General features: G+C 37.0%; 1 protein-coding gene across 1 annotated transcript in view; it reads left to right on the forward strand.

Annotated features, from left to right (window-relative positions):
• LOC126169379 (potassium channel subfamily T member 2) overlaps window positions 1-25,888 on the forward strand; it is a 1,084,296-nt gene that overhangs the window by 1,045,025 nt on the left and 13,383 nt on the right. The window contains exon 25 of the mRNA XM_049920640.1: window positions 17,832-17,930. Coding sequence (XP_049776597.1) covers window positions 17,832-17,930 — 99 coding nt within the window. The remainder of the gene's footprint in view (window positions 1-17,831; window positions 17,931-25,888) is intronic.

The raw sequence follows: 25,888 nt of genomic DNA on the forward strand, positions 1-25,888 counted from the left end.
TCGCTTAGGTATGACTTTATCCAGTTGTTAGCTGTTCCTCTAATCCCCGTGTTGTGAAAGGCAATAGTTTTGTGTGATCTATGATATCAGAATAGAAATAGAAATTTAGAAATAACTTTTGAGGGTTGTGAGAATGCATTCCATTAAATACAAGATAAGGTAAAAATCTGGTTATACCCTGTAAAAGTTGAATGGTGTGAGGAATCATAATGACGTGTGGTGTGGGTTGTCTGTAGGTGGGGGCACAAATTATGGGAGCTATGGCAACAGTGGTAGCCATCTCGAAATCCGCCATTTTAGTTTTGGGCTACATGTTTCAAATGGAAAGGGGATGATGTGGCAGATAATTTTGGACTGCTAGTTTCTCAGGAACACACATGTTAAATTTGTTTTAAGGTATCTTTATTTGTGTATTAATTATGACCTATTAAAGTGTTGGACCTATTAAACAGTATGATGAGATGAAAGAAATTATTCATATAGTGAAGGGGGGTGAAAATTTAATAGTCATGGGTGACTGGAATTCGGTAGTAGGAAAAAGAAGAGAAGGTAATGTAGTAGGTGAATATGGAATGGGGGTAAGGAATGAAAGAAGAAGCTGCCCAGTAGAGTTTTACTCAGAGCATAACTTGATCATAACTAACACTTGGTTCAAGAATCATGAAAGAAGGTTGTGTTCATGGAAGAGGTCTGGAGATACTGGAAGGTTTCAGATAGATTATATAATGGTGAGACAGAGATTTAGGAACCAAGTTTTAAGTTGTAAGACATTTCCAGGGGAAGATGTGGACTCTGACCGCAATCTGTTGGTTATGAACTATGAATTAAAACTGAAGAAACTGCAAAAATGTGAGAATTTAAGGAGATGGGACCTGGATAAACTGACAGAACCAGAGGTTGTACAGAATTTCAGGGAGAGCATAAGGGAACAATTGACAGGAATGGGAGAAAGAAATACAGTAGAAGAAGAGTAGATGGCTTTGAGAGATGAAAAAGTGAAGGCAAGTAGGTAAAAAGACGAGGGTTAGTAGAAATTCTTGGATAACAGAAGATATATTGAATTTAATTTCTCAAAGGAGAACATATAAAAATGCAGTAAATGAAGCAGGCAAAAAGGAATACAAACATCTCAAAAATGAGATCGACAGGAAGAGCAAAATGGCTAAGCAATGATGTCTACAGGACAAATGTAAGGATGTAGAGGCATATATCACTAGGGGTAAGATAGATACTGCCTAAAGGAAAATTAAAGAGACCTTTGCAGAAAAGAGAACCACTATGAATATCAAGAGCTCAGGTGGAAACCCAGTTCTAAGCAAAGAAGGGAAAGGAGAAAGGTGGAAGGAGTATATAAAGGGTCTGTAAAAGGGCAATGTACTTGAGGACAATATTTTGGAAATGGAAGAGGATGTAGATGAAGATGAAATGATAGATATGATACTGTGTGAAGAGTATGACAGAGCACTGAAAGACCTGAGTCGAAACAAGGCCCCAGGAGTAGACAACATTCCAGCCTTGGGAGAGCCAGCCGTGACAAAACTCTAACATCTGGTGAGCAAGATGGATGACACAGGTGAAATACCCTCAGACTTCAAGAACAATATAATAATTCCAATCCCAAAGAAAGCAGGTGTTGACAGATGTGAAAATTACCAAACTATCAGTTTAATAAGTCGCAGCTGCAAAATACTAACATAAATTCTTTACAGACAAATGGAAAAACTGGTAGAAGCCGACCTCGGGGAAGTTCAGTTTGGATTCCATATTTGGAACACGTGAGGCAATACTGACCCTATGACTTATCTTAGAAGACAGTTTAAGGAAAGGGAAACCTACATTTATAACATTTGTAGGCTTAGAGAAAGCTTTTGACAATGTTAACTGGAATACTCTCTTTGAAATTCTGGAGGTGTCAGACATAAAATACAGCGAGCGAAAGGCTATTTACAGTTTGTACAGAAACCAGATGGCAGTTGTAAGAGTCGAGGGGCATGAAAGGGAAGCAGTGGTTGGGAAGGGAGTGAGACAGGGTTGTAGCCTATCCCCGATGTTATTCAATCTGTATATTGAGCAAGCAGTGAAGGAAACAAAAGAAAAATTAGGAGTAGTAATTATAATCCATGGAGAAAAAATAAAAACTTTGAGGTTTGCTGATGACATTGTAATTCTGTCAGAGATGGCAAAGGACCTGGAAGAGCAGTTGAATGGAATGGACAGTGTCTTGAAAGGAGGATATAAGATGAACATCAACAAAAGCAAAATGAGAATAATGAAATGTAGTCGAATTAAATCGGGTGATGCTGAGGGAATTACATTAGGAAATGAGATACTTAAAGTAGTAAATGAGTTTTGCTATTTGGGGAGCAAAATAACTGATGATGGTTGAAGTAGAGAGGATATAAAATGTAGACTGGCATTGGCAAGGAAAGCGTTTCTGAAGAAGAGAAATTTGTTACCATCAAGTATAGATTTAAGTGTCAGGAAGTCACTTCTGAAAGTATTTATATGGAGTGTAGCCATGTATGGAAGGGAAATGTGGACGATAAATAGTTCAGACAAGAAGAGAATAGGAGCTTTCGAAATGTGGTGCTGCAGAAGAATACTGAAGATTTGATGGCTAGATCACATAACTAATGAGTAGGTATTGAATAGAATTGGGGAGAAGAGAAATTTGTGGCACAACTTGACTATAAGAGGGGATCGGTTGGTAGGACACGTTCTGAGGCATCAAGGGATCACCAGTTTAGTGCTGGAGGGCAGCATGGAGGGTAAAAATCATAGAGGGAGACCTAGAGATGAATACACTGAGCAGATTCAGAAGGATGTAGGTTGCAGTAGGTACTGGGAGATGAAGAAGCTTGCACAGGATAGAGTAGCATGGAGAGCTGCATCAAACCAGTCTGTAGACTGAAGACCACAACAACAAGTGTAGGATACTTGTCAGAATTGGCATCACAGAATATGCTCAAGATGAACTAGATATCTACTTGCTACAGTGATCACTGTAGCAAGTAAATATCTTCAAATACCAGTATTGCTGGCCCCTGTTTTGATCACAACCGAGGTTGAATCTTCCTACCCGTCAGTCAGGGGCCAGAAGATGGTGTAGTAAAATGCTGAAACTGGTTGCCAAATAAAATAAGGTTGGAAATTTGACGGCTGAAAGGTGTTTATTTTGACACCCTGTAATTAGCATTAGTCGACCACTCTCCATGAAATTCTGCCTTTAGTAAGAAAGATAATTTTGGGAATGACGTAGCAATCTTCACCGTTAAAGCAATTAATTTGAGTGTTATTGATGTAAGTGCATTCTGTACAGAAATAATCTCAGAATTTGCTGCAATGAATCTAAAATGGGGTAGAGGATATGTATGAAATATCAGTGTCTATAGGATGCCTGGGGCATGTGTGGAGACATTTTTCAAACATCTATCTGGCTTGCTGATATGTATATATAGATAGTACATTTTCTGGATTAAATGGTCATTTAAATACTATAACAGCAGGACATATAAATGTACACTCATTAACCAGTGATGTCAACACCAAAAAGCTACACCTCCTACTTGATGAATTCAGTCTGACCCACTTATCCATGAGCCAATTAGAAAGACTGGCAACAGCAAAACATTCTGGATAATGTAATAACAAACATGACCCATCTTTCGTACAGTACATCTGTCCTAAAACTATTCACCTCTTATCACCATGCAGTACACCTTCAATTGGAGGCAAATGAGACGCCTTTGGTCACTGAAGAGGAATTATATGTAAGCAAAAGAACTATGTATAATGATAACATCAATAGACTGAACTACATGTGAGCACACACACACACCATAGTTTGAGAATGATAGCTTTTCCTGTGATAGCTTTGCTGCTGACTTCTACTACTGTTTTGATGCCACATGCCCACTTGTAGCCACAAAAGTTAAACAAACAAAAATTCAAACAAAATTATCTGGATAGATAATGATGTCAATGAAGCAAGGGAAAAATTAAAATTATTCCATAGTGCATTGTTTAGTAATAGACAAAATCTCAAGCTAAAGGAGGCCTTCAAAACTGATCAAGAATACTATAAAGATATATTAACACAGACCAGGAGCAACCATGTTGAAAACAAGATTCAGGCTTCACAGAGTGTTACTACTGGTGTTTAGGTAGCAATTAACAGTTTTAGAATATGTAGAGACAAATCCTATATATACTTTAATGTTGGCCACAATGAGATGGTAGTAAAAGATCAACTTGAAATTGCTAATATATTCAACGAATATTTTTCTTCAGTAGGGGAAGCTATCAGTGACAAACATAATAATCAGCAGCATAATTTTAAAGGCAATCCATCAAAGCATAGCATATATCTAGCCCCCACAAGTTGCAAAGCAATAATGAACATCATTAGCTCTCTAAAACCTTCCAGTTCTGCAGAGCATGATGGCCTCAGTATTAAATATTAAAAGTGTACCTCTGTCTGCAGCATAAAATAATGTAATAGAATCAGGCACCTTCCCAGATAGACTAAAAATAGCTCAGGTAACACCAATCTTTAAAAAAGGAGACAACTCAAAATTAAAAACTACAGATCCATCACTACCTCCTGTCTTTTCCAAAATAGTTGAAAAAGTCATATGGAATTATTAACTTTCTCCAGATGCGCAACCTAATGTTTGAAAATCAAAATTAAAATGTAAATAAACTAGCACAGCAGCTGCTCAGTTAATTGAAGAGATAATAAGCAGCATCAAGAACAAGCAACATGTTGCAGGTATATACCTCGACCTTGAGAAAGCTTTTGACTGTGTGAATGCCATAATCCTATTAGAAAAGGTATGAAACATTGGCATCAAAGGAACTGTTCACGACCTAATAAAATCTTATATGAGTAGCCAAAAACAGTTTGTACTGCTTAAAACTGAAAGTGGTGTTCACAAATGCAAAATCACTAGTATAAAACATGGAGCACCGCAGAGTTCAGCACTGGATCCTCTTCAGTTTTTGATTTATGTATGTGACATAAGATATTGCATTCAGAGTTCCAAAATAGTTCTGTATTTCGATTATACATCCATTGTGTGTAAAAAGGAATCATTTAACAACTAGAGAACCACTGTAATAACGTAACAAATGAAATTGTTCAGTACTTCAATGAAAGTCACTTAAATATAAGCAGTAGTAAAACATGCCTCATGGAGTGTAACGACAGTAGTTTTAATGATGAAATTAAACTATATATAGACAATAAATCAATATAAACAGAGTTTATTGTAAAATTCCTTGGTTTAACTGTTCAAAGCAATCTAAAATGTGGCATACATGTTGACACTCTAGCATGTAAATTATCTAAGAATATATTTGCAATTAATATGATTAGCAAGTTCTGCAAAGACACTGTTATTCTAAAAACTGCATACCATTCTCTATTCTCCTCTCACCTCCTCCCTCAATTTGGGGAGCAACAACCAAAGCAAGTCTAAATAAGCTATTGCTACTTAAAAAAAAAGGGATGTAAGAATCATCTGTGGAGCAAAATATAAGGACTCATGCTGTGGTTTCTTTCCAAGAACTGGTGTACTAACTGTAGTATACATGTACATTCTAAAAGCCATGTTACTTTTTAAAAGACTGCAGCTCAACATTTGTTCCGATTTGTATCAGTACTATACCAGAAATAAAGAAATATTTTACCTCAGCAGCCACAGAACAGCACTTATGAAAAGGGACCACAGTATGCAGGTTTAAAGTTATCCAATGCAATGCCCAGTAAAGTTATCATCCTACCCACAATGAACTTTAAATTTCAGTTAAAGAAATTCTTATTACAAAATTGATTTTACACATTAGAAGAATACCATACTTACGTGCAGAATAAGAAGTGCTTAAAAAAAAGTCATTTATATTTGTAATTTAATCATTTTGTTTATCAATGCCGTATTCAGAAGAATGTATTATTGTGCTCTGTATCAAGAATTGTAACCTGTTTTTATACATATCCAATGAATCATTTGATGTTGAATAAAGTGTTATTATTATTATTATAATTATTACTGCTGCTCACTACATGACATCATTGCACAATCTACGTCGACAGACATACCCTGTGAGCCATTATATGGTGCATGGCAGAGGGGGCACTGTACCACTACGAGTTATTCCCTTTTGTGTTCCATTCACAAATAGAGTGAGGGAAAAACTACCTTAAGCAAAATGTGTGTTGGCGGCCATAGAATTGTTCTGCAGTTAGCAGCAGATGCCAATTCTCTAAATTTTCTCAGTAGTGTTTAATAAAAAATATTGTCTTCCCTTCAGGGATTCTCATTTGAGTTCATAAAGCATTTCCATAATCTTCACATGTTGATCAAATCTACCAGTAACGAATCTAGCAGCTCACTTCTAAATTGCTTCATTGTCTTCCTTTAATCTAATATGATGGGAAATACAAATACTTGAGCAATACCCAAGAATGGGGCGCACTAATCTCCTTTGTAGATGAGCCACACTTCACGAGATTTCTCCCAGCAAACTGAAGGTAACTATTCACCTTCTCTACTACCAAAGTTACATGCTCATTCTGTTTGATATCGCTCTGCAGTGTTTGGCCTAGATATACATGACTGTGTCAAACAGGACACTATCACTACAGTATTTGAACATTACAGTATTGTTTTTCATACTCATCTGCATAACTTATCTTTTTCTACATTTAGAGCAAGTTGCCATTCATCACATGAAATAGAAATTCTGTCCAAGTGATTCTGCTTCCATGTAGAGTCACTCAGTGGAGACACATTTCCATAAACTGCAGTGTCATCAGCAAAGAGTCACAGATTGCTTCTCACCCTATCATTCATATCATTTAAATATAGAGAAAACAAGAGTGGTTGTATTACACCTCCCTGGGGTACTCCTGAACCTGAAGACACCCTTGTTTCTTATGAACACTTACCATCCAGGACAGCATGTTAGTTTCTATTACTTAAGAAGTCTTTGAGCCACTTGCATCTGAGGATGTATTCTGTATGCTCGAAGCTTACTTAATAGTCTTCTTTGGGGCACAGTATGAAACACTTTCCTGAAATCTAGGAATATGGAATCTGCCTGTTGCCCTCCATCCTTGCTTTGTAAGATATTGTGCAAGAAAAGGGCAAACTGAGTGTTGCATGAGTGATGCTTTCTAATTCTGTGTTGATTTCTGGACAAAAGCTTTTCTATCTCAAGGAAGTTAATTATATTCACATTTAAAATGGTTAAGATTTTTGCAGAAAATTGACATTCAGGGTATTGACATGTAATTTTGCAGATCTGCCTTTTACCCTTTTTATTTTTAGGATTCACATGCAGTTTTTCAGTCCCAAGGACTTTGCACTGGATGAGAAATTTACAATAAATGCAAGCTAACTCTTTCAGTTGCATCACACAGTATGTATAGACTCAATAATGTACACACTTACAGTGGTTGATAGAATTGTACTATTCAGTCTCTTACACAGTTCATAACCTGTGATGTCAATGTGCAATAACGACTCACAAATGGCAGGTGGCATCACTAGCAGTTTTTTAAGGGTGTATAAAGAGTGTCAAGTGGATGTCGGGAACAGTGCAGTCATTGTTATAATGTGGAAACTGAGAGATTTATCTGACATCCAAAAGTGCAGGATTATTGGGTTTCAGGGCAAGGGTGCAAGCATTTTCGAAATGGCTCAAATTGTAAATTGTTCACATGTTGCCATGGTTATAATATACAGTGCATGACTAAATTTAAATTTCTCACATGTTGCCATGGCGAAAACATACCATGCATGGCAAAATGACACTGTCCAGAAATAGTGCAGAGGCAATTAAGGTGCAACGCAGACCATAGATGACGGGTGAACAATGGGAGCAGAGATGTGTACAGACAAATAGACATGCAACTGTTGAGCAGCTGACTGCCTAGATGAACCAAGGGGCTACCAGCAGTGTCTCCTCAATGACTGTTCAGTGGACGTTGCAGTGTATGGGCCTTGACAACAAACATCTTGTTCATGGTCTTTTCAGTTAAGTCATGTCTTATACTCGATCATACAGAAGGCAAACATCTTGCAACAAACATTGAAAGAGTCCAGGCCAAAGGAGGGAGTATTGTGGTGTTCCCTGGGTGATCTGATCATTCAGCAAGGCACAGTGGGTCAACACAATAATTCATCTATCCTTGGGAACCATGTTCACCCTTACAAGCAGTTTGACAATATTATGGAAAGGATAGCAGCTACTCACGATATAGCGGAGATGCTGAGTTGCAGATATGCACAACAAAAAGCCTGTCGAACAAGTAAGCTTTTGGCCAAAAAGACCTTCATTGGAATGGTCTCCGCACACCCAAACACCAGGCTCATGAATGTATGGGTTGTGATTGCGTGTGTGTGTGTGTGTGCGTGTGTGTGTGTGTGTGAGAGAGAGAGAGAGAGAGAGAGAGAGAGAGAGAGAGAGAGAGAGAGTATATATACCGGGTGATCAAAAACTCAGTATAAATTTTAAAACTGAATAAATCACGGAATAATGTATATAGAGAGGTACTAATTGACATACATGCTTGGAATGACATGGGGTTTTATTAGAACCAAAAAATTACAAAAGTTCAAAAAATTTCCGACATCTGATCAGAATAGCAATAATTAGCATAACAAAGTAAGACAAAGGAAAGGGGATGTTCTTTACAGGAAATGCTCAATATGTCCACCATCATTCCTCAACAATAGCTGTAGTCGAGGAATAATGTTGTGAACAGCACTGTAAAGCATGTCCGGAGTTATGGTGAGGCATTGACGTCGGATGTTGTCTTTCAGCATCCCTAGAGATGTCGGTCGATCATGATACACTTGCGACTTCAGGTAACCCCAAAGCCAATAATCGCACGGACTGAGATCTGGGTACCTGGGAGGCCAAGCATGACGAAAGTGGTGGCTGAGCACATGATCATCACCAAACGACACTCACAAGAGATCTTTCACACATCTAGCAATATGGGGTGGAGCGCCATCCTGCATAAACATCGTACGTTCCAGCAGGTGTTTATCAGCCAGGCTGGGGATGATGTGATTCTGTAACATATCAGCGTACCTCTTGCCCGTCACGGTAGCAGTTCCAAAACCAGAATCAAGCATTTCCTCAAAGAAAAAAGGCCCAATAACAGTAGATGTGGTAAATCCAACCCATACCATGACTTTCTCGCCGTGCAATGGAGTTTCCACGACAGTTCTAGGATTTCTGGTAGCCCAAATTCTGCAGTTGTGGGCGTTGACAGACCCTCGGAGCGTGAAATGAGCTTCGTCAGTCTACAACACATTACTCAACCAATCGCCATCTTCCGTCATCTTTTGAAACGCTCACACCGCAAATGCCCTCCACTTCACTAAATCGCCAGGTAACAGTTCATGATGCCGATGTATTTTGTACGGGTAGCATCGGAGGGCACGCCTAAGTGCCAACCAAACAGTAGTGTATGGAATGCCTGTGTGCCGTGCGACTGCATGAGCACTGACTTCCCCGTGCATAGACAAACCCACTACTGTCTCCATTTCTTCCTGAACTGTCTCAGCAGCATTATGCCTTGTGCTCGGTTGGCCACTACGGGGTCTATTGTCGAAACAACCCATGGCTTCGAACTTCAAAATCATTCTCGCCACAGCTACATTTGTCAACGGACCTTTACCCATTCAAATCCCCTTCCTGTGGCGATAGGATCGTAACACTGAATTAGCACATTCCCCATTCTGATAATACAGCTTCACTATAAGCACCTTTTCAGGTAACATCAACATGCTGCGACTGCTGGCACATCTGATTCTCTCTCTAATTACAGCTCCTTTTATAGATGATTGTCATGCGCAGTCACTGACATTTTGCTGTCCAGTGCCATCTGTCAGACATTTTGTGAACTCTTTTTTTTTTTCCTAATAAAACCCTATGTCATTCCAAGCATGTGTGTCAATTTATACCTCTCTATCTACATTATTCCGTGATTTATTAAGTTTTCAAATTTATACAGACTTTTTGATCACCCGGCGTAGGTACGTTGCCTAGTCCTGATTGCCTTCTTGGCAACAATGATTTATCCATTTCATGTATTTTGTGATTTTCTCACATATTCTTATAAATTTTTAGACTGTTTTATCTGCCACAGTCAATCCTTGTTCCTTCCATTTGCATCAATTCAGAAAGTTTTCTCTATCCCTAGCCAGAACCCAGTCCCACATACTGTTCCCATTATGTTGCTTAACTCATGTAATCCCTCACAAATGGCCTAGTTATCAAATTACTTATCTCTCACAGCTGATCCTCCTTCCACAGTGACTTCCATCTGTTCAAATCCTGTCAGTCCATAGCTCTCACCAATGCAGTCCTGCAAAACCATTTACATTAGGCCCCAACCTTTTTATACTACCTCCTCTCCATCTGTAATATTATCCTCCTCTGCTATCCAAAATTCCTGCATCCCATAACCCAGACTGAAACCCTTAAATTGAGCAGCATGCACAATGCCACCTCAAAAAAACTATCCAATCTGTTCACCTCATACTTCCACCTTGGACTACCACTACTATAAAAGCCCGCATCAAATTTTCTACACATTCCCTCATAGCTAATAAACCCTGCCTTGCAGATATATTACATTTACCATACTCTCAGAGACTCCCTTCTGCCACCCTTCTGAACCCAGGGTATAAATAGACAGGCAACACAGTTATCAACCTTTCCTTCAAAAGCCTCAGTCTCATAGAAGTATCAGTTATGTCAAAGGTCTTACCTTTTAATGCACTGCAAAATTCAATCATGTTGGACTACTTAAAAGTCTTATCCCCATCTCCTGGTCCCTAGAGTGGAAAATCTTTATTGCCACTAGTCCTACCATTCAGACGCAGTCAAACCTAATATTAAACCCTACCTGACTCAATTTCTTCCTCTATTTAACTGTGATCCATCCCCACTGCCCACAAATCATCCTCTTTTAACTTTCCAAAATTTTCTAACCTTTAACCTTACTTCAACATTATTCTCCAAATACCTCAACATGAAAACAAACCTCACATCCCCAGAAAGACAGTCCACCACCTAAAATCTGATCCCTACCTTATAATCATATCTGCCAACAACGGCTCCATCAATGTGGTCATGAATCATAGTCATTAGAGGCAGAAGGCCTCTGCCAGCTGACAAATGTGTCCACCTACAAACCATGCTACAGTGACCCTATTCCAGAAATCCAGCAGGCTCTCCAGTCCTTCCTCAGATCCTTAGGCCCATCCCAGAATCTCTCCCCTGAGTCTATCTTCCTCCTCAACTCCACTGCCCCTCACACTCCTTCCTTCTGCAAGCTATCTAAATTACATAAACCCAACCACCAAGGATAAACTGATGTGGATGGTTATTGTGCCACCACAGAGAGAATCTCTGCCTTTGTAGACCAACACTTTCAGCTTATTTCCTGTAACCTACTCTCCTATATAGAAAAACACCACCCATTTCCTCCACTGACATTTGACTGTTCTTGTTCTTTCACCACTCAGCACTCTTTTCGTTACTGCCTATCCCACTTCTCTCTACACTAACATCCCCAAAGCCTGTGGTCTTGCTAGTATTGAACGCTACCTTCCCCTGTGCCTGACTATCTCCAAGACTACAATCTCGTTCCTCTGTTCACCTCATACTTCCACCTTGGACTACCACTATCCACCACCACTATAAGAGCCCGCATCAAACTTCTGCTTTGAAGGTATCACCTACAAAAAATTCATGGTACAGCAATGGGCACCTCCATGACACCATCCTGTGCTAACCTATTCATAGGCTGCCATCTAAAGAAATCGTTCATAACCATCCACAATTCCAAACCCCTCACGTGGTACAAATTCATTCATGACATCTTCTGATCTGAATTGAGGGTGAGGACATACTGCCACATTTCTCCAGAACCTCTCCCCTATTCACTTCACCTGACCCTCCTCAGCCCAAGAAGCCACCTTCCTTGATGTTGATCTCCATTTCAAGACTGGTTACATCAGTGCCTCCATCCACATCAAACCTACTAAATCCCTGCATCCTAGGAGTTAGAGCAGCATCCACAGCATCCCTTTTGACAGCTGCCACTCATCCACACCAAGACATCCCTTTCTTAAAACTTTGCCTCCATGGCTGTCATGTCTGTACTAACAAGCAGATGCTCTCTCCAAACATGTCAAGGGTCTCACGGAGGCCTTCACAGACTGAAATTTCCTTCCCAACCTTGTCCAGAAAGAAATCTCCCATGCCTTGTTCCCCAGTCACCAGCCTCATGTAAAGCATATTTAAATGTGCGCTTGATCTCAGCATGAATGAAGTGACTTGATTTTTGGTATTATCAACATTGACTGTCTCATATGCCTACAGTTTTCATGCACACAAACTTGGTCTAACAACTTGTCACCACTCATTCGAAGAAAGTAATTCTGTGAAAGCAAGTGTCAGTTGAAAAATGTGCCTCACTACCTACATCTTTTTCACTTAGGCATTGTAACAATACATTCTCACAAGGATTGACTTATACACTTGGAAATGTATATCAGAACAAATCAGTGAACTGATTATCAACCATTTACAAAAATGGTTGCATCTCTAAACTTTGTTAAATGGTAGCAATTTTAAGTTCTTTTCAGGTCATACTATCACTACTACTACTACTACTACTACCACCACCACCACTATTGTACTGTGGATAGATTTTTGTACAGCAGTTTTAGGTGGAAGGTGTTTTGATATGTGATTGCATCAGATGCTGGTAGATGCTGAGCTTGAACTACTCCATTTACGATCTTCCCAACCTCAGGAAGCAGTTGCGTAGTAGCCATTACCCTTTGCTTTGAGCTCTCCACTTTACTTTTTGTTGCGCATTGATTGTTTTCATTTCTTATTTTGAAATTAATGAAGTGTCTATTACATCAAAAAGTTCAAATACAAGATTAGAAGAAACTGGCGATCCCTATAAGCATGTCCCAGTTCTGTTTATACTTAAGCACAAAACACTTGTGATGGCTGCCAGCCCTGCAGTAGTGAGATGAACCTTGTTCCCCCACACTTCTCCTCTCCCTTTGTCAATCTAGGATCTCTTATGTTTACTCTGGTGTCCCCGTCCGACAATTTTGACAGTCCGCCAGCAGGCGTGGACGTAGATGACAGCCACTAGGCAGCGCCCCAATAATCTGCAAGTGCTGCTGTCGCCACCACAGCGCTATGTGCGGGTGATGCTCACTGCACCAGCCTATTGGCACTCATGGTGATCCTTTAAAGCCAGCAGTGCTGGGACTCAGACCATAGTTGTGTTCCGACAGCACTCATGATCGTATTTCTATTCATTATTACTCATAATTTCTCTTGGTATCCGAATTGGTTTCTCTCTGTGATTTTAGTATTTTGCCTTGTGGTCTGTGTTGTCAATCATCCTTGTTGTGTGTGTCTGCAATGTACTGATGATTCCCTGGTGACACTGTCAGCCGGTGTGCTTAGCTCTCACTCAATTCTGGTTACTAAATTTACACTTGTAGTCAACTGCCACATGAAAATGTCTGTACTATATTACTACTACTACTACTACTACTACTGCCACTGCCACTAATACTATTATTTATTTATATCTCTCTTCATGTTCTTGTAAACTGTTGGGCCTTAATTGTTACTAGACAAAAATCACCTGTACACATGATATTCACAACCCCATTGTCTCCCTATCTCACATCCTTTGCTATCCTCCTATGAAAATATCACAGTACTTTTTTTCCCTCTTCTGTCAGATTTATTTATTTATTTATGAATTTTTCATCTTATTCTCTTTTCTATCCTGCTGCTCTGTATCTTGTTACTTTAATTACAGGTTCATGCCTTATACTTTTATCCATTTTTCTTAATCCATATACTTTTTATCTGTTTCCATTCTCCAACCTACCCATTCATTTCACCATATTACTTACTTTCTCATCTGTTTCCACTCTCAAGTCTTTTCATTTTCTGCTTCATGACTTGAGCTGATCAGCTATTTGCATGATTCTGTTTGACAGTTCTTTCAGTTACTAGGAAGAAATTGCTGTGTTTGAAAAATGATGTACATTCATTCTGTCCAGTGTAACCAATTAGGCACTCACATTTTGTTATGTGAATATTTGGGCTGTATGTATGTTTACATTTAAATATGAAACCTGCTGTACAGTACTCTTAAGTTTTAGATGCATGTCTTGCATGGCACATGGCAGAGTATTGAATATTCACATTGCTTTTGGGTGATTGGGATGTGAAATATATATACCACGACAATTTCCACTTAACAAAGAATTGAGTCATACAGGGATAAGTATTAAATGTTCTGATATAAAATGTATAAAACAATAAATCAGTCATTCATATAATGATCTGAACACAGAGATAGCATTGATATCAGTGGAATTCGGCTTTTGTTTTGTTTATTGCATGGTGAGCAATAACTCATATCAAATTGAGAAGAGGAATAGTTTTGTTTATATGGATTTTTAAACAACTGTCTTGTGTGGGTTTTGTTAAATTTGCTAAACTGAAATGCTGTGCCATCATAAAATTCTTTATTTTGGATGATTTTTTGCCACTGGAAATTTTTCCGTAATCGTTGAAGATTCGTAAGAAGTCCCCTTCTTCAATTTCAACAGTTGAGAAATAAATAGCAATGTAGATAATCACATACAAATGAACATATTAATAAACACAAATGAAAATATGTATAAAGTGTGCAATTTTTTATTTTACAATCATTAATTAAAGATGTAACTGAGTATGTGCACTGATTTGTTACTGTGAGTGTATGAGATCTGAAACACCTGCTAGAAATGTAACAGTGGAAGCAGGTGGCATGTCATATTAATAGAGAAAGTTGATTTCATATAGCAGAAAGTCTTTGGATAATGTATTTTGGAATGCTAAAAAAATTCTTATTACTATCACTAGTAATAAGAATTTCTGTAGCATTCTAGAATACTGCACTAGTCTTGTGAATCAAACAGATGGGGAAAAATGTGAGGAGGGACCTGGATAACAAAAGAGGAGAAAATCTGGTGTAATAACGATCTACATGATCACAAATGTATAACAAGGATGGATTTGAATTATGTACATTTGTAGTGTCCACCCTATTAACTAGATTTTGCGATCCCCTCATTTCCAGATATTCCCATGTCTAAGGGAAACTGTCTCCTTATCTCGCATCCTTTCCCCTCTTCTATCAGTCTTCAGATTTTACACACATAGAGAAGTGGGGGGGGGATTGCTTCTTCCTATAATGTGATATATCAAAAAGTCATCAGTCTGTGACGAAGCACCACTAATAAGTATAAAAATATAAACTGCTACCTCATCTTACCAGACATTTTCAGGTAACATTGTATTCTTTTAAATTTCTTACATTATGATTGCGGATTTCTATATTTTTCTGATTATTTTAGCAATCAATTCCCTTTTAAAAATTCAGTGTGAAAGAAATGGTAAAGTTATACATATTCCAAAAATGCTTGCGTCGAGTACGTAGCACACATAGGGCATGGTTGCAAGGGAAATGGGCAAAATGTGGTTGTGATTTTAATGTATGTTTGAGGGAGACTTAATCACATTAAATTTAAACTGGACAACTACGTCACATTTCATTGGAGTGGATGACAATGAAGAAATAAATATTTAAAAAAACTGACATACTTTTCGTACTTTTACTCTGTTATGTTACATTTTGGAGTAACTCCACGAACCTCGAAGAAGTTTATGGGGTGCAAAAGTCTGTAACAAGACTCATTTGTGGTGTAAAACCATCTTCTTTCTGCAGAAGCACAAACAGAGAAAGACTATCTGTGGACAATAGTGTCTATTACAAAAAGAAAACTTTTCGTGATCTTTGAAGGAGATTGAACTATGGATAGTACTTCATGGGATTAATATTACAACAGTGATTACTGGTGAAATATATGGAAGAAACAGCCAGTCAGTAAGGGAGCTGGGAGGGTTAAGTAAAGGTTCCTATAACACAGAAGATCCTGGCAAATACAAGAGAGATGGTCACCCTACACCCACATAACAGAATAAAAAAAGTCAGGAAGTTCCTTCATCAGTAAAGGAGGGGGGGGGGGGGGGGGGCAGCAGAGAGGTGGAGAGAGAGAGAGGAAAAGTGAAATGAGCAAAAGGATGTGAAATGCCCTTTCTATCCCAGGGCTTGAAATACACAAATTAAAATGAGTAATGCATAGGTTTAAAATCCTGAAAAGTATGTGAAACATTATTAAATGGAAGAATGTCAATAAATTAGGAAAGTGGGGCTGGAAAAGACAGGTAGGTTGAACAGTACATGAAGTATCATGTCACTAAGCAGTAGAAAATGAAGATTCAACAAAATGAGAGACAGTAGAAAGAAGGGAAGAAATTATGGTAATAGAACTCATCAACACTACAATTAACCCTAGGAGACAGACAGAAAGGAGATGTGTCCCTCTCAGTCCAGAATACTTAGTAATCTCTTCTTATATGAGTTCTCCATTTCTTCATTTTTGTCCAATTGTATGTTGTAAAATAAATGTTCAAAGATTTGAATTTTTTCTTCTCTTGGGTGTTGCTGTTTGTTGCACTTAATGTTTTTCATCTTCCTCACAACTCTGCACCAAGAAAATACTGCGTTTTTCCTCTTTCCTGGTTTAAAATCTCTCCCTTTTAAATGTTGTTTTAGCAATCTACATCATTCAATCATGTCATGTTTTCATCTGAAGAAAAGGACATGAGAAGCTATCGGAAACTGTGACATCCTACTGCCTCTTCTTGTAGCACCAGATATGAACAAGAGTGACTAATTTAATGGTGTTGGTGTTTGTAAAAGAGACAGTGGTATTTGTGGTGGTGGTCTTTGTAGAAGAGACAGTAGTGGCAGTGTTGGTGCTGATGGGGGCACAGTAGGTGACAGCTCTACTTCTCCTTTCATCTATCCATTTCATTTGTTTATTAATGACTGTCAACAAATTTAATTCGAGGTTATTCTAATTTTCTTGTGTATGTTTCTAAATTATTTTTGGCTGCTTAAACTTTGTTATGTGTACCTTTCACTTTCTTTTGATAATGGGAATCTAGTATGTTGTATAGTAAAGAGAATATGTCAATATTGTAGTCTGTGAGAGTGAACTGCAGTAGTACAATTATTATATGGCGTAACAGGTTATCTGATCCTACATACAATTGCTTTATCAGTTCAATATTTTCATCTTTATTTCCCATTTTAAAATTTAATAGTTACAGTTTCTCAAGACAAAAGTTAACAAAATTTGTTCAGGCTTTATATTTACAAATTAATGTTACAGCTATTATAATAATTAGTTGTAATGCAAAAGATAATTCTTGGCAGTTACCACCAATGCCCATGTATTTAAGCATTTCTACAAATTAGGTAAATATGCCCTGTGTGAAAATCATTTCCATGTGAATAAATATACTCACACCACATGGAAGGGCCATAATTACTGAGCAAGAATTCCCTGTGTCAGTGCAGTTTCTCGTTTTGAAGCTAGTACTACATCACTTCTGTGAAGCAAATTACTGGGATTTCTAATCGTGTTGATAAATTTGTTATAAGAATTTCATTTTGTACATACCCGTCAAAGCAACTGTTAGTCACTGCAAAGTTGACCTGCACTCTTGGACTTCCATAAGAGTAATGACTGACAAGTATTCAGCTAACATCAACAAGCCTCGTTACTGCTAAGCTTAAAGACTAATATTTAGTGCATGCCACATGTAGTTTACCCACTGGTCTTGCTTACTGTTTATTCAAGCCTGACGAGGAGAATGACTCAGATGGAGTTGGGGTTACATACAGGCCAAAATCTCAAATTCGAAACTGTCTGGGTTGCGTACAAAACCAGACATCTGTGGTGAGTAAATCAAGTGTTTGTGATTGTTTCAAGGCACCTGCTGCTTTTTGGCTGAATATATGTGTGTGTGTTTCCTTGCTTTATATGTGAGAACATACTTATATAATTTTCTTTGAAAATGAGTCCACAGTTGCTAGAAATTTTTGAAATTACTCCACAATCTTCTGCTACTGTCAACTTCTTGGTTTATTCTCATTTCAGTTTTACAATTCGAGCCCTAAACTAAGCAGTAACTGTAGATATGTGTTATTTAGACATACAATAACTGTGAATTTAATCTTATGGCATAATGTCATAACTCTGTACTAAAAGCGTGTATTATTACTGGACAAAAGTTATCTATCTGTGTACAGTTTCTCATATCGAAGCTAGTACTGCCTCATTTTTGTGGTGCAATTTCACTGATACTACATTACAGTTTTAGTTATATTAACTATATTGTTCTCAGGACATGTATTTGCATACAAGACAGTGCAAAAGCCACCATTGAAATATTTATGCTCTCAAGTTTGATGATTTTGCATCATAATTTACATTTAGTGTACTTGAAAATGGGTTAAGTTTGAAACTGTGCAATTATACTGAGAATAAACCGAAAAGCTGACTGTTGCAGTTGGCTATGGAGTCGTACCAAAAATACTTTCTTAATTTAATTCATTCTGTAGGGACTGGCTTAGAAACTGGGAAATATCACATGCTTATTGAAAGAGTTTGGGCAAAAGGAATGTGATGCGTGATTAGCTTTTTGTTTCATAATATTTTGCAGTACCATTAGCACGTGGTGTGATTTTTTTATATTATTATTATTATTACTATTTGGTATATGTATGTGTATTTAATGTTTCCTCCTCAAATACACAAGTGAATTTATGGGTCTCTGGGTTCTTATTACATAAATACTAACACTACTTTCTTGTAGCTAGAGATATTTAATAAAAGCACAAAATCAATTGGATGTTCATTCAGTGGAAGACTGACTCATTTAATAGAGCAAATGTAAACATGATCCCTCCTTCAGCTTGAGCTGAACTTCAGGAGAAACTAACTTTCCACACTGGTAACAGTTTTCTGGCTGCCCAAATAGTTATTTCCATAACCAGATGTAACATAAAATTGTCTTGAAGAAATTGTCATTGTTGTTGTGGTCTTCAATTTTAAGACAAATTTGATGCAGCTCTCTGTGCTAGCCTGTCCTCTTCAGACTGTTTAATCTCTGCTCAACTACTGCATCCTACATCAATCTGAACTTGCTTATTGTAGTAATTCCTTCATCTACCCCTACGGTTTTTATCTCTACCCTTCTTTTCATTCACAAATTTGCTATTCTTTGATGTGTCAGGATATGTCCTATTACCAATCTTTTTATCTGGCCAAGTCCTGCCATAAATTTATTTTCTTCCTAATTCATTTCAGTATCTCTTCATCAGTTATTCTATCAACCCACATAATTTTCAACACTCTACAGGAACACCAAACTTTGAAAGCTCTGTTCTTGTTCTGCCTGAACTGTTAGTCTCCCACATTTCACCACAATACAAGGCTACACTCTACACTTCAATTTACATTCATACCCTCCAAAGAGGGCTACCAATCTTCTGGCTTTTTAGGGACATGTCCAGTTTTTCAGTGCGTTTTTAATGCCTGTCTGGAATTTTTGTTTTTTAGGAAACGTCCAGCTTTTTGTTATTGGAGGTGCATATTATCATCTGATGAAATTCACTGTAGTGTAACTGGACTGAATTATAAGGTACACACATTTGGCTGTATATTTTTTCGCAAGGTATGTTACAAATGACATAATGGTCAGAGAGATGTTGCATTCATAGTTGATATATACAATATCTCGATTCGTGGTATTGTATTTTCTCTGGCATTGTCTCGATATTTTCACAGTCAACATAGGTGATACCTCAAGTCAAGATATTGTAGTTCATATAGCATTGCTGTGATATTTCCATGCTGTGAAACAAAAGCTTGTTAGTTATTATCTGATTTGAAGTATGTTGTCTTCTAAGTTAAATAATAGTGGCAGCAGAAAAAGGCTGTGCAAGTTCTCAGACAAAATAAAAGCAAACCACAAATGCTTTGTATTTGGGCAAAACAAAAGTGAAGCTAAATGTGCAGTGTCTGATTGCTACATTAATTTGGGGAATAAGGGCTATGAACTTGGAAAGACATCTTTGCACAAAATACCTAGAAAACTGGGTGCAGCCAATGGAAGAATTCAAGTTCTTCAAATGACTTAAACAAGAAGACATAAAGAATCTATTCTTTGATAATATTCTTCCATGTCCTCAGGTCTTACAAACCAAAAGTGTGAAAATAGATTATTTGAAATGGTTTGACCAGTTCTGCAACATCAAGAATTGTGCCAAATCTATGGTCCTAGAAAAAAAAACTCTAAGCTAGGCCAACAGTGGTGTCCTTTGTTTAAAAAGCGCCAAAATGTCAAACCATTTTCTGAAATTTTGGAAATTTGCCAATTTTTCTTTGTGGTTCTTGGTAGCAATGTATCTACTGAATAATTTTTTTTCCCCCGTTTGTTGACAGATTCATTGAAATTAATTTTACTGGTCAAGTTTAGTTCCATGGATATGCCTTGTGCAGAATTTTACAGCTATATTCTTCATGATAATAATTGAGATGTACTCTCAGCAGTACAGTGTACTGAAAAATATGCTTTCAAAGGGTACACTACTGAAAAATACTGAAAATTACTTCAAGATGATTGTATTGTATATGCAACAATGATATTGTTTAATACTATAGTACAAGTTACATTCCACATGATCAATGTTTTCAGAATTCATGATAGATGGCATGGCAGATGTCATACTGTTCAGTATACCTCATAATGTATGAGCTGGTAATACATTCTAAGACTCTATAACAAATAGATGTCCTAGAGTATTGGACAGTAGTTTTGTGGGTCGCTTCTGCCACCCATATTGTACTGTAGATGGGTGTGACCTGTACTTTCTGGGCATGTTTCTAGTTTGAGAGATTTACGGTGTGTTATGGTTAAAAGACAAGCTAACTCAGCCACAAATTGAGTGGAGAATCCGATAGGTATTCCATCAGTCACTGGGGTGACTTCACCTGTTTGTCAAAGCCACTGACACCAATATGCATTCCAGTCATTTTTGCAGTGGTACAAGAATTCTTTGTTTTAGTTCCTGTATCGTCCAGGAGTTTCTGGTCTCTAACTTTGGTGATGCTAACATACTTTATGTGAAAGATCTTCCAATTATATTCTGCTAATATAGGTATTGAAGACTTCACACTTTGCTCTCCTGACAGCCAAGTAAGTTTCATTCAGCACCACTCTATAGCCCTGCTGTTTTTTTATACCTACTGCAGTCTGTGTCTCTCTAGAAGTTTCTTTACAGTGACTGCATATCATGGAGGATCCCTCCCATCATGAACCGTATGTTGTGTATCATCAGCTATTCTTTTTAGCGTGAGCCATAGTTCCTCTATATGCTTCTGCCATGACCTAAAAGTTTGAACTTCCTCATTGAGAAATGACACTCTGTCCCTTTATCTAGATTGCTAAACATATAAATCTTTCTGCTTATTTTAGCTGTACTTTGTACTCTGGTAAACATCATTGTGACTGCTGCCTCGTATCTACTGATTCCAGTTTCAGTGTGTACTTTCTCAAAAGAAAGTCGGATCTGCTTGTTTCCATTAAATCCAATAAATTTCTGTCATTAGTAAGATTCAGAGTGGTCTGTTATTGGTAGTTTCCAGAGAAGACACTCAGTAAAAAGTTTTATTTATTCCAGTCTTTGATCACAATATACAGTCCTTCGACAATGGCTGGTTTGAGTCCATCTTAAGATCTTATGCCTCCCTGTCCCCATTACAGTCTCAGCGTAAGAGCCCACCCTCCGCACACCACAGAACCACCCACTTGTGCAGCTCAGTAATACTTGTAAAACAATAAACTGGTAGCCAAGATCACAGGAATTCTTTTTATTCCATGATTACCGGATTCAGTGAAACTAAAGCCGCCATCATCAGATCTTAGGACACATTCAGGTTACAACATCAAGGCATACAATGGTGATATTAATAGTTGCCTATAACACACAGGCCTTACAAAATTGTTGTAAGTAGCACATAGGCAACCAAGAGAGATGACATTATAAATGTTAAGTGTCTCCATCATATACAAGTGCAAGCTAGGTACTAGGTACCAGGTAGTACAATTGATGTAGATTTACTGAATCAAACTGGGAAGGAAAGAAATTTATGGCACAACTGAACTGAAAGAAGGTATCAGCTGATAAGACATGTCCTGATGCATCAAGCTGAAGTCAGTTGGTTAATGGGAGCAAGTGTAGGGGGATCAAAATTACAGAGGAAGAACAAAGCTTGACTACAATAAGCAAGTTCAAAAGGATGTAGGGTGCAGCACTTATGCAGAGATGAAGGTGTTTGAACAGGATGAACTAGCAAGGAGAGCTGCTTCAAACAAGGGTCAGATTAAGGACCACAACAACAATATCAACTGTACCTGTCTTTAATGGCTTCATTTCTGAATACATTTTCCTGTGTGTACTACTGTCTCTTCAAATTTATACTTGCACTGAAAACCACACCCAGAAGAAATGATCATGCTTATATTCCTACCAGTGTGGATGTAGTATATGGAAGGAAACTTACCCATTCCCTAACACAACAGATCAAGAGAAAATAAAAAAGAAATATAGACTGAAAAGAATAACTTCAATATTGTTGCCTATTTTTCATTTTTACATTAGTTTTGTATATCTCATTTGGCATGTGTACTGTTACATTTGGCTTGTTTTCTTTTTCATCCTCACACATACTTGGATCTCTAAAAAAGTGAAGATTCTCATTTTCAAGGAATATGGAGGCAGGATTTAAAATCATTATTACACTTCTTTTCAAGTGGTTTCTATACCACAATAGCTCTGTGTGTTAACACTGTTGATAACAGTATAAGTAAGAAAAATAGTGTTTAACTTCACTAGAACACTGAATATCAAATACAGTCTCAGAGCACTGGTAGCTACTATTTCTGTCATGGAATTTCTGCTAAATGGCCTCTTGAACTTTTTCGACGATCTTCGTCAGAATTTGATTTACAAGTGAGACATTGATAGTGAAAAATTAGTGCAAAAATTTAGTAATTCATTGAATATTGTCTATCAAAGCTCATTCTTGATAAGACATCACAGACATAACTGTCTACAAAACTCATATGGAGTTAACAAGAAAAACATAGTATGAAACCAATATGTTACTGTACTACTAGCTGAGTAAGCAGAGAGTGTGGGAGTTGACAATCCATAAAATAGTTGTTAAAAGTACGAGCAGGGTATAGGTGAATGTTCAGAGAAGAAAGTAAATTTATCTTCATCTTTCTTCAATCTTGGCAACTATTCTCTGACTTAATTATGACCTTCCCTTTTGCACCATTTTACTAACTGTTCACAAATTTTTCTGTCTTTTGATACAGATCTTTGTTTGGCTTCCATTCTTGCCCACTATTTTGTGTCTCTCCTGACTTTCAGTATCAACTTTTCCAAATCTCTCTAAATTTTTCTCTCCTCTCCTCATTTTTTATCATATATCCTGAAGAGGTATCCTTATTTTCTTCAAACTTGAGATTTATGTGTCTTGTTTACTGCTTTATTCTTATGTAGAATTTCATTAAATTTGTATGTTAAGAATAAATTTTCAACTTTGATTCATATTGTTGCTTTTTGATTTTACACTATTTGTAATTAATTTGTCTGCTACCTCATTCAAATAAAACTGTTTAGGTGCAACATGAGACATATGAATTGTCTGAAAGATCAGTTACACTGTTTTTCATTCTCAATAAGTTTAGTCTCAAGTAACAAACCCCTGAAGAAAATTTCACATTGCATTTTTATATGTTTCATCATTCAGAGAAACTAACAGAAATGTTTAAAGTATTAATGTATTCATACTGCTGGGACCAGAAGCTGATCCAAGATCTGTTTCTAGTTTAAAGGTATTATACTGTGACTGTAATACGCAAGGAAATGTGCTGTTGTTGTTAAGTGAGTCTTGATTAAGAATCTACACATGCACTCTGTTTAACTGCATAAAAACTCTGCTTGTATTTACCAATGTCACCAATAAAAGGATAAATAAACTGGAATCAACAAAAATTAAAGGATGCTAATTCAACTACTTATGGATATTTTCAATTTCAAATAATATTATAATTTATTTAGGTGTCAGATCCTTTTACAACAAAGAACTTTGAATATTAAATCTTTTCAAAGCAATAAATCGAAAATGACAAAGATATACTTTGTTCAGATTCAGAATGTGAGTGACTTTTGCTACCAAACCAACTTATTACACTAGTTGCAATAGAAATAAATACTGATTATTCTAGAAATGTCTTGACAGTTGAAAAGGATGCTAGTATCAGTAGTTTGCTACCCCTGTTAAATATTTGTTACCGTCATTAGTTTTCTACCCCTGTTTAACATGAGTTTGCTGAATACATTGTATTTATACATAGTTTGTACGTTATATTCTTTGCATGCCCTATAACTCCTTTGTTGTGCCCACATTCGGAGCTTGAAGACTTTGTATTAATGCAGCTAGATGAGCTATTGGTTTTCCTTTATAAATGCGGATGACTGTTTGAATTCTGAATTAGTACTTCAGCTTGATTTCCATATGAATTTTTCATTGAATTGTAAACCGAATCACTATTCCAGAAACAAAATCCAAAATAAAAGATCAGTTTAGGTTGAAATTGTTGAGTTACATTAAAAACCCATTTACAGCTTCTTTGTTGTCTGTTTCTTGACATTTAATCACAAATATTTTATATGTTCTAATAAAATTAACTTTTGAGTTGGGTGAATCGCATACAAAGAATTTGCTGGAGATGGTATTATTTCATAAGTTCATAAAACTGCAAGGTATCAAGACTCGTATTACACAAGACATTCATACTTAACAATTTTCCTAAGGTTATAGAGCAATGGGAGAAGGGTAAAAGAAGATTAAGAAATGAGAAACTTTTTTTCAGATTTTGAGTTGTGTGGAGCTTTCAGACTGTGAATTGTGTAAAGAACTAGTCAATGATAATCATCATCTTGTATTTGAAAATTTTGCTTCATTTTATCTTGCCACTTGCTGTATTATTCTGTAGTAGGAAATAAAAGTTTAGCATTTTATTTCACTTACAAAAAAGCTTAATGTTTACACAATTTATTTAAAGTTTTTAAAATAAGGGGGTGTCATAGCTTCCACATTAAGTTCTTAGACTTGGCCACTTAACTTATAACTGGATAAGATCAAATTTTGACGTTACGTTTCTTGTTAAAGTTGTTACTAGATATGTTAGTGGATGTAACATTCGTCCATACTTTTTGCATACAAAAATCTGTTTTTAGTATACGACACTCAAGTGTGGATAGAGTCAATAGTGATAAACATTTAGTCTAGTTTGTTGCACTGATCTTCATTTCAGTATATGCACTTTCATTTGTTAATGCAGTTTAGTGCAGTTAGCTCACCATGAAATAACAGTTCCTGAATTTAAATATGTTTCAGCATCAGCTTTTCTATATTAAAATGCATTCACTTTTTAAACTGAGTGTGTTGCCAACTAACCATCATTTTATTCCATTGGAGTTTGATTCCATGAGCAGCAAATAAAATTGTTCATAGTCATATTTCCTGATATTCAGTTTTGAACTGATAAAAAATACACAAACAATTTTTCCCAATAACACTGTGGTTTTTAAATGACATTCCATTGCTCCATTATTTGAAAGCAGTCTTTTATAATCCTCCTGAAGCATAGATTGACAGGACAGTGCCATCTTCCACACTGGAAAACAGATATTAGTATGAGTTCATAATTAGTATCATCTTAATCCTGACTTTATTTTTCTCAAACTAATTCTTCATGAAAGTTGTTGTTCAGT

Source organism: Schistocerca cancellata, chromosome 1, assembly GCF_023864275.1.
Source record: "Schistocerca cancellata isolate TAMUIC-IGC-003103 chromosome 1, iqSchCanc2.1, whole genome shotgun sequence".
Taxonomy (NCBI): Eukaryota; Metazoa; Arthropoda; class Insecta; order Orthoptera; family Acrididae; genus Schistocerca; species Schistocerca cancellata.